The sequence below is a fragment of the Aethalodelphis obliquidens genome, unplaced genomic scaffold (assembly GCF_003676395.1).
Source record: "Aethalodelphis obliquidens isolate GAN/ISIS:26980383/991018 unplaced genomic scaffold, ASM367639v1 scaffold10, whole genome shotgun sequence".
NCBI classification, from domain to species: domain Eukaryota; kingdom Metazoa; phylum Chordata; class Mammalia; order Artiodactyla; family Delphinidae; genus Aethalodelphis; species Aethalodelphis obliquidens.
In genome coordinates this window covers 38,109,650-38,119,117 of record NW_020837954.1, presented here as the reverse complement: position 1 = coordinate 38,119,117, position 9,468 = coordinate 38,109,650, and the positions used below count along the sequence as shown (strand labels likewise).

Below are 9,468 nucleotides of genomic sequence, written 5' to 3'. Positions count from 1 at the left end.
ATATATATATATATATATATATATATATATATATATATATATATATACACACATACTTTTTAACTCCTAAAAATCAACAAGAAAAGAAAATGGCAATTAAAACTCTGAAAAAGTACCAGGAACCTCTAACTTGTCACAGGGTGGGGAGCTGGGAGCACGGGAACAGATGTTGGAGACTTTTCACTGTATTACCTTTCAAGGTTTGAATCATATGGATACATTACCTGGTTAAAATTTATTTTTTTAACGTAAAGGGCAAAGCCTCACGGAATAATAAACATGGCTAGCCAATAAACATGAAAAGTGCTCATCCCTACCTTTAATCAAAAGCGCTTATTTAAAAAAACAATTTATAAATTAACTTTAAAATACCGTTTTACATCTACCAGATTGCAAGACACAATCCCAATATTAGTGAAATAGGGGCACTCATGTTTCTGGTAACAATATAAATTGATTACAAATCACTCAGGGACATTATTTGACCATATCTTGAAAAGCAAAATTTATAACCCAGTAATCCCACCACTGATACATATGGTAGAGAAGACTGGCACATGGATGATAAATACAGTTATTACTCAGAGAGGTGAGAAAATGGAATCAACCTAAATGTCTGTCCATAAGGGAACTGTAATATGCAATAGAGACCATATAACAGTTCACCGAATAAACTAGATTTAAATATTTCAACATGGGTAAATCTAGACAACAATGTTCATTCAACATGATGCTATACAAGTCAAAATTAAAACAACATGAAACTATAAATTACTTAGAGACAACAGTAAAAAGTATAAAAACATTCATAGAAATGATAAACACCATGTTCAAGAGAATGTTACTTCTGGGGCGGAAAGGAGTGAAGAGAGAGCTATTAGGAAGAAAAAGAAAGCTTCAGTTGCATCTGTAACATTCTATCTCTATAATAAATGAAAGAAGTAAATAGGATAAAATTACCATTTGCCAGATCTGGATGGTGGGAACATGGGGGTAGGGGTTCCTACACAGGGGCGGGCCCCGCCACCCTGGAGACAGACTGGAACAACCAGCACCGAGACTGCACAGCACAGCATCTTTCAGCAGAGTCCAGAACCAAAACAAAGGAACAAAAGCTCCTGACGGAAAGAGGCCTGGGATTTTTGAAATTGCAGCTCCTCCCTATCATTTTCTGGCCTCAGCAAGTGTTGTGTGGCACCCAGGCAGGTGCTTAAAATGTAAATGTATTAAAGGCGTTCTTGTTTCCACTGAGGCAAGCGTCCTTTAGGATAACTGGCAGTCTGCTATGGGTGGAGCTGAATTAAGTTTGGGCCCATCCTGGCTCCACAGTAACACAGTAAAACCTTGACTAGCCGGAAGCCCTGCAGAGAGAGCTGTCCAAGAGCCATGTTTTCAAGAGTGTGCCCGGTTTCCAAACAGTCTGGGGTAGAGTTCAGTGCACGTGCTCCAGAGTCATTTAGAAGTTCAGACCTCATCCCTGCCAAGTCTTAGCTGAGAGACCTCAGAAAAGTTACCTACCTTGTGTGTGGGGGTGGACTCAGTTTCCTTATCTGTAGTTGAGGGTACCACCACTTATTTTTTGCCTTGTTGAGAGGACTAGTGATATTACCTAAGTGTCAACACTTTTAAAACTTTTAGTCTATCTGACTGGGACATCTTTTAAAAACATGTTACACGCTTCCTTCCCTGCCTTCCTGAACAGTCAAGGGAACATCATTTAACCTTTTCTTGAGGACTCAGGGTCACAATTACCAGCAAAGCATCAATTATCAAAATAATGATCCCCCCAAGGGCCAAGGCGTGCCAAGCCATTCCCCCTAAATAAATGACCCCCGGCTCTTATGCTCGTGCTTGCTTTGCATAGTGTCTTGATCTCTGTCCACTCTCAGTGTCAACTCTCAGTTGCACTGTGGTCATTTTTCCTCTCTATGCTGGTCTCTTTACACTCTCCTTTGCTGCTTCCTTTCAGTTGCGGGCTTGGAAATAGGATGACACAACTCCTATATAAGAGTTAAACAGGGCTTCCCTGGTGGCACAGTGGTTAAGAATCCACCCGTCAAGGCAGGGGACACAGGTTCGGGCCCTGGTCCGGGAAGATCCCACATGCCGCGGAGCAACTAAGCCTGTGCGCCACAGCTACTGAGCCCACGCGCCACAGGTACTGAAGCCCATGCGCCTAGCGCCCATGGAGAAGCCACCACAATGAGAAGCCCGCGCACCACAACGAAGAGTAGCCCCCACTCACCGCAACTAGAGAAAGCCCGCGCTCAGCAACAAAGATCCAAGGCAGTCAAAAATAAATAAATAAAATAAATTTATTTAAAAAAAAAAAAGTTAAACAGGGTCTTAGGGAGCTGGTGTGAAAAAAATGCAGGAACTTGAGTCCTGGCTCATCTGGAGACCTTCTTGGCTCCATGCAGATAAGCAAGGCTACTGGGTGGCCATGTCCTGAATAGGGTAGGAGACGTGTTATGGGATATTATAGGACATATTATGGGATGAACTATATTCTAGACTATAAGCACACCCTACCATCCACTTTGGACACAACATTCATGGGGGCAAACTCTCAGCAGGCCCAGGAGGACTGGTCCCAGTGAGCCCAGGCACCCTTTCACTTGCCCAGGCTGGAGGAATACAGAGCTGCCTGCCCCTGTGCCAGAGCAGCTGACCACAGGTTCAACTTCTTAGAATGTTATACTCTATCCTAGATACTTCCAGGCAGGATTAGAACATTTGTGAAGAGCATGAAAATTTCTCTAATTCCTAAAGGTTCATCACACAGTAGGGTTTTACTTATTCAACAAATATTTATTGAATCCTATTATGCATCAAGCACTGGGGATGTAGCGACGCACAGGACAGAGACCACAAGGATACTGGTTCTCTTTTCCTTTCAATAAACACTTGACATCTATCGGTCCAGAACCTCTGATTTATGTGCACAGACACACACACACACACACACACACACACACACAGTCTTGTGGCCTGGAGAGTAAAGGATATGACTTTTTAAGAGCTTCCAGTACCTGTAGAACCCATCTTCCCTCCCGAGATCCCATTACCATAGTGAAATAGACTTCACTCCTGTAGCATCTCTCCCTCCATTCTCAGCCAAACTCCAGCAACAATCAGAGCAACCCCTAGTACCCTCCAACTCTATCTCCCAAAAGGCTACATGCACAGTTACCATTGTGCCCATCTGTACCTCATTCAGGTCCTGTGGTTGGCCCAGAGTCTGCTCAGCACGAAACAGAATTTGAGAGTCCTTAAAAATCCACTCCTTGAGCTTAAGCCAGGAGGGCTCCCTCCCCAAAGGCCAGCAAGAGAACTTTAGAAAGCCCCATTCTCCCTTGTGGCATTCCCAGATGGCAACAGCCCACCAAGGGCTAGGCTTGACCCCCACCACTGACTTCTTCCTCTAACTCCATGGAACAAAAACTGGAGCAGATGAGATCACCGAGCCCAGACTGCCCTCAGGGTGGGACCCCAGCACAAGCCCATCATGCCCTGTTGATTACACTTTACACTGTTCTCCATGCAATGTGGGAACAAAGATGACTCAGAGTCCCTGCCTTCAGAGAGCTGCTAATCAAAATAAGAACAGAGCAGAGACCCTGTTGACAAAGCCAGCCTTTATCCCAGACAGCCAGCACCCAGAGGGATGCCGGCATCTCTGGATGTACCTCCTCCTTCTGACCACAGGCTCGTTGACCCTACCCAGTTTTCATTCCCCTCTGACTTGAGGTCACCCAACATCATAAAAATGCCTGAGGCTGTTTGGACCTTCCCAACCACTTCCTCTGAAGCCATATTATATCTAGCTTTACCTGGTTTCCAGGCACCGGGAAGCTCCTTCACCACAGGGCCCGCTCGGCTGTCCAGCTCCTGCTGGATGGTGACAGAGCTCTTAGAGGGAGTGGTCTGGCTGATGACCACTCCCCCAGGACCCGCCCTCCACCACCCACCCCTGCTTCCTGAGCCAGGGCCAGGCCCCCAGGAAACCGCTCACCGCAGCTTTTGACCGCAGGCTTTGAGATCAGGTCCCTCCCTTTAAGGGCCCGGTTCCAGCAGAGAGGGGAAGAGACTCCTCAGAATGCCTGGGTGGAAGCAGTGCAGAGCTGAGCAGAGTCCAGCCGGACTCTGAGCATCATAGTGCCTGTCCATTCTGTTACTCTGGTCCATGGTGGACACAAATTCTGGTCCATGGTGGACACTTCTTGAAACCTTTTCTGGGGCTGCCTCTAGGCCTTCATCAGAATCCTCTTGCACCTCTGCAGGCTCTCCTAAAACAGCTCCACCCATCTGCCCAGCTTTCCCCTGCCCCTCCCTCGTTCTCACCATCCCTTTCTCTCCCTCTCTGAGGGTACTTTATCTACAGGATGTTGGGGGAGGGGCAGATAGTCTTCCCAGCTGTGAGACAGAGAAGCCAGGAACGAAGGTGTGATTCACCAGGGCTGCTTGGAAGCAAGGGGAATTCCAGAGCAAGGGAGAAGAATCAGGGCTGCCCCCAGTTCACCCTGTCAGCAGGGGAAGCAGCACACACACCTGGGAGGCCCACATCCTCAACCCCTGAGCATCTAGGATATGGCTGAAAAGCCCCACCAACTAGAAAGTCTGCACTAACTAGGGTTTCGATTTTCACCTGCCTCTAATTCCCCACTTGCCTAATTCTTCAAACGGAAAGCTTTTCATTTAGGAATGCCATTAAATATCTTGGGCTACCCCTGCAGAATTTGGTTGGAGAAATAACAAAATAAAAGATTATCACTTACTGATGACCTCTGTAGGCTCTGCTAAGCCTTTAACACACGTTAGCTCATTGTTCAGTCTCACAAAGCCGTATGTGGTAGGTATGATGACTAACTCCATTTTACTGGTGAGAAACACAGGCTCAAAGGAGTTTAGCACCGCAGGGCTAGTAAGCTGTCAAGCCCTGCAGTGAGTTGCTTCAACTGGGTTACAAGAAAAGAAACCAGAGGGCCTTCCCTGGTGGCGCAGTGGTTGAGAGTCCACCTGCCGATGCAGGGGACACGGGTTCATGCCCTGCTTCGGGAAGATCCCACATGCCGCGGAGCGGCTGGGCCCGTGAGCCATGGCCGCTGAGCCTGCGCGTCCGGAGCCTGTGCTCCGCAACGGGAGAGGCCACAACAGTGAGAGGCCCGCGTACCGCAAAAAAAAAGAAAAGAAAAGAAAAGGAAGGAAACCAGGGATGAAGGGAAACTCCTCCTTCAGGTATTATCAAATAGCCCTTCCTCGGGATGCGCCCCAGGCCACCCCATCTAAAATGCCATCTCACCCCCTCCATGACAATTCACATCCACCCTCCCTATCATGTTGCTCTGCTTATCATTAACTTGCTTTCCACTATCTGTCTTGCTTATTGACAGCTTCCCCCCACCAGAAGCCAGCTCCATGAAGTCAATGACTGTCGTATATTTTGTTCATTGCTGTGTCCTCTGCGTCCAGCATTCATATATAGTAGATGCCAAAAAACCTGCTGAATGAATGAATGAATCCTTTAAAATAGAACTAAGAAGTGTGAGTGTAGGAAGAGAAAGAGCATGACCCATCCATTCAGGGGAGGAAAGATGAGAAAAGATGGTGAGAGAATCTGGCCAGGGGCAAGTTGGGGGCTCCAGCTGGGGCCTACAAGAGGAAATGAAGGTCTGCCAGGTCCCCTGTGGACTCCAGTAAAGCCTTCCTGCTGGCAGGAGTGATTTCCAGCTGCCAGGGCCCCAACCTGAGGGCTTCTGCTGGGGAGGGCGGGCTTGCAACCCTGAAACAAAGGCCTATGGACATGCAGCTGGCCAGAGAGGCAGGACTGAGCAGCGGCCTGGGCCAGAGTGGCAGCCTGGGATGGGGAGAGGGGGGCAAATGAGGAGCTGAAGACAGCCTTCAGAGTGCAGCTGCAAAGGCAGCACCCTCCCAATGCCCAGAGTCCCCTCAACCCTCAACACAACAGGGAATAGCTAGTTGATCTCCTGATTAACCCTCCAAAGTCAGTGCTCAGCCTGGGCTTGTAGCAACCCCCAGACTTGGAACCAGAGCCTTCACAAGGTTCTGAGGAGGAGAGTGGAGGTGAAGGGGCAAGCCATACATCTGGAACACAGCTCCTTTTCCCCTCCTGCCCTGGCCATCCCTCAGGCCATGGCCTTTGGCCACCTCCAGGGTAAACACAGTGACCCTGGGAGAGCTGTGGATTTGGTAAGGCAAATGTTTACCCTGGAGCTATTACAGGCCAGGGGTGTAAACATCCACCATTGGCTCCTGGTATCTACCGTCTCCTTGTGGCACACATGGGACGTATCCAGTAAATTGTAAAGCTCTTGAGGGCCCCTCCTAGCCACAGTGAGCCCTTCATTTTGTATAGGAGTTTATGCAGCACTTTCCACGTATGTGGCTTCCTTTGATCCTTACCACAGCCTCTGTGAAGAAAAGCAGGCAAGTCCCCAACTCTACTCATGTGGAAACTGAGTCAGAAAAAAGTATGTGACTTGCTCAGGTCACGTTGGGAAAAGCATGGATTAGACCACGAGGAAATCTGAGTTCTGGTCCCTGTTTGGCCAACAGGAGCCAGGCTCCAGTCACGTCACATCTCCGGGCTCTGCTGCCTGCATGTGTAAATGGCCTAGGCACATGGGAGGTGCCTTCCAGCCCAGATGACTCTAGAAATCTGATGCCATATACAGTAGAGCCAGGACTAAAGCGGAGGCAAAATCCTGTGCTGGGCTCCCATGCCAGTGCTCTTCCCATTCTCCCCAATGTGCCACTTCTAATAAAACACAGTAGAAAAGCCCAAGGCAGCTCTTAAGCAAACCACTTCCTCTGCTTCTAGGACTTGGTTTACCCCACGCAGACTCCCTGTCCCATCCCCAGAGCAAGACATCCAGGGATCTAAGGGGTTGCCCAGCCTTCTGGGAAGGGAGTGCAGGCAGCAGAGACAGAGGAGTAATAACAGCAGGAGATGAGATGAGGCATCCCAGGCCCACAGGGAAGAGGGTGAACAACAGAGGGAAGGGGTACACCTTTTTTGGGTTCTTACTCCCTAGGTTTTCTGCTGGAAATGGTTAGGGTGAAGTCATTCCCAGCTACGTCACTCAGGATTCCACTCCCAGTCCAGCAAAGGCGAGGCTAGAAAGGCACTTGCCTTAAGGGAGGCCGGCAATGTGCTCAGTGGGGAGCCCTCGGGGCTGTCATTACTGTCCCTCATTATTTCTTTGAGCAAGGTTGGTGTGACTGAGCTGCGTGCAGAGGCAGGGCTGAGGAGACTCTGGGAACCCCCTGTCCAGGGTTCCCTGTAGGACGATGCAATGCGGATCGCCTCCTGGGGGCCCCAAAACAGGAGACAGGCAAGTGACTTCCGAGGGTGAAACTCTTACAGTGGCCGCTATAACACCGCCCCACCCCAGGCCACACCCCTCCAGCCTCCCACCATTACATTTCCCACTCCGTTCTTTCGTTTTAAAAAGCAGCTCCAGAGTAAAAGTAGCTACCTAAAAACGTCTTGAAATTTTCGAGTTTGCACGCCTCCTCCTAGCGTTCCAAACCAAAGGGCTGCGAATAAGGAGAAAATCAACCAAACCGGTTTCGGGAGTGGGTGAGGTCGAGGGAGGCAGTGGCAGGCAGTGGCTTCTGTGCTTTCGGCTCCCCGACACCCCACTGCTGGCACCCACTCTAATCCCTCCAGGACGCGTGAGATTCCCAGAGCGAGTACTGTGTGACACCAACCCGGAACAGGCTGCTGGCGCCTTTGGGCTCCCGGGACCAGAGGCTCGGGTCCTTCCCCAGAAGAGTCCACCCCTCCCGGGCCCACAGTCCGAGGCAAGGACCAGCCCTCGGGCAAAAGAGCGCGCAGTGGGCGCGGGTGGGCGCCGCCTCGAGGGCTTCCCGGGTTTCAAACTGCGCCTCTTGGGAGTCACGGGGCGCATTCGCTCCTTTCGTTTCCGGGGTGGGGGCTAAAGGACAGAAAAATGTCTCCTTGCACGAGCCTCCCGCGCTCCAGCCCTCGGCCTGGAGGGTCGCCCTGGGAGGAGCCCACGCGGCCCCGGGTCCCTCTCTGCCGCGCCGAGTCCTCACCCCGCAGGGGGCTGGGGCGGGTGCCCGGGAGGGCGAGAGCTTCAAACCACTCCGGGCACTGCCGCTCGGCCCGCTGCGCCCGCAGAGGACGCGGGGAGAACCGACGAACACTCACCGAGCAGCGGCCGCCCGGCTGGATCCAGAACGCACGGCGCGCGAAGCCACCCAGGTGCCGCCGCAACGCGGGCGCGAGTTTGAATGTCGCTCCGGGAAGGGGCCGAGGCTGCCGGCCGCTCCCGCCCACGGCCAGCCCCTTGGCGGCCGGGGCGCGGCCAGCTGCTAGCGCGGCCCCCGGGGACCCTAGCCCGCGCGCGCCTTCCAGCGCCCGGCAGGAAGTCGGGGCCGAGCAGAGCGGCAGCAGCCGCGGGAGGGGACAGGGAGGGCGGACCAGGAATTTTTCCAGTGGGTGGAGACTCGGGCCAGCGACTGGAATCCCGCGATTGGCGGCTCGGCGGGGGACTGGGGCAACCTCGCGGCGCTGCGAGCTGGAACCCGGGGTAAAGGCTGCGGCGGCGGGAGGGGGGCTTGCGCGCCGCTAATGATTAACGCCCGCGGGTGGGGCGAGCGCGCGGCCCCGGCGGTGTCCTCCCGGCCGAACGCTAGCCGCCCCCGAGCAACCTAGATGCGCTAAGACACAAAGACGCACGGGGTGGGGGTGGGGGGAAACACACAGTGGTGTCACAGACCTGATATCACTGCCTCCCAAGAGGTCACCGGACGGCCAAAACAGCCCCCTTTGTACGGACAGGAAAGGGGGCTTCCAAGTGAGTCCTTAGTTGGGATCGGACTTGGGAGTCCTGATCCTACCAGAGCAGGTCACCTCGGCTTTTCTGAGCCAGAAACTCACGTCTTGAATTCCTCACCGAAATTCGGTTCCCGTGACCCTTTACAGATATAAATCCAAACCTCCGAGAAGCTGACAAGAAAGAGATGAAGAAGCCGATAACTTGGAGGGAGTCCACCACGAGACTGTTAGGTGGGAGAAGCAAGAGGCAGAAGCCCGTGTAAATAAAGGACCCATTTTGGTAAAACGAAGAGAACCTGTCTCCTGTTTTTATGTCTGTCTGTAATCACGTGGGCATCGAAAGGTGCACACCTGGAAAGTGAGGGGCTGAGGACGCGACAGGGACACTCAATAAGGATCGGCTGCGTTTTGAGCAAGAGCATAAACTTTAAAACCCGAAGTAATTCATCAATAAATGTACTGAAAAAAAGATGCTGTCCCAGCACAGGACAGGGGAAGAGAAGCCCAGGATGGGAGGAGGGATGGGACACTGACATCAGAACCGCTGGGTATACTTGACATCCAGTAGAGGTAAGTGTGTCTAGTAAACGCCTAATATTCACGTTAAAAAACAAAATAAGCAAAAAAAAAAAAAAAAAAAA

At 51.5% G+C, this 9,468-nt stretch overlaps 1 protein-coding gene and 1 long non-coding RNA gene across 4 annotated transcripts in view; one reads left to right on the top strand and one right to left on the bottom strand.

Annotated features, from left to right (window-relative positions):
* Positions 1–8,448, bottom strand: part of PLEKHG3 (pleckstrin homology and RhoGEF domain containing G3) — a 42,506-nt gene extending 34,058 nt beyond the window's left edge. The window contains exon 1 of one of the 3 annotated variants that reach the window (XM_027111492.1): positions 8,198–8,448. Coding sequence is in view for 1 of the 3 variants with exons in the window: in XM_027111491.1 (XP_026967292.1) it covers positions 961–963 (3 nt within the window). In the remaining 2 variants the exon portion in view is untranslated. Of the gene's footprint in view, positions 1–960; positions 2,034–3,833; positions 3,857–8,197 lie in introns of those variants that run through there. The other 2 variants (XM_027111493.1, XM_027111491.1) reach the window with 2 other exon arrangements.
* Positions 7,877–9,117, top strand: LOC113622862 (uncharacterized). The gene is made up of 2 exons (XR_003433696.1): positions 7,877–8,251; positions 8,975–9,117. It is a non-coding gene; the product is annotated as an uncharacterized LOC113622862 (long non-coding RNA).
* Positions 9,118–9,468: the final 351 nt, after the last annotated feature.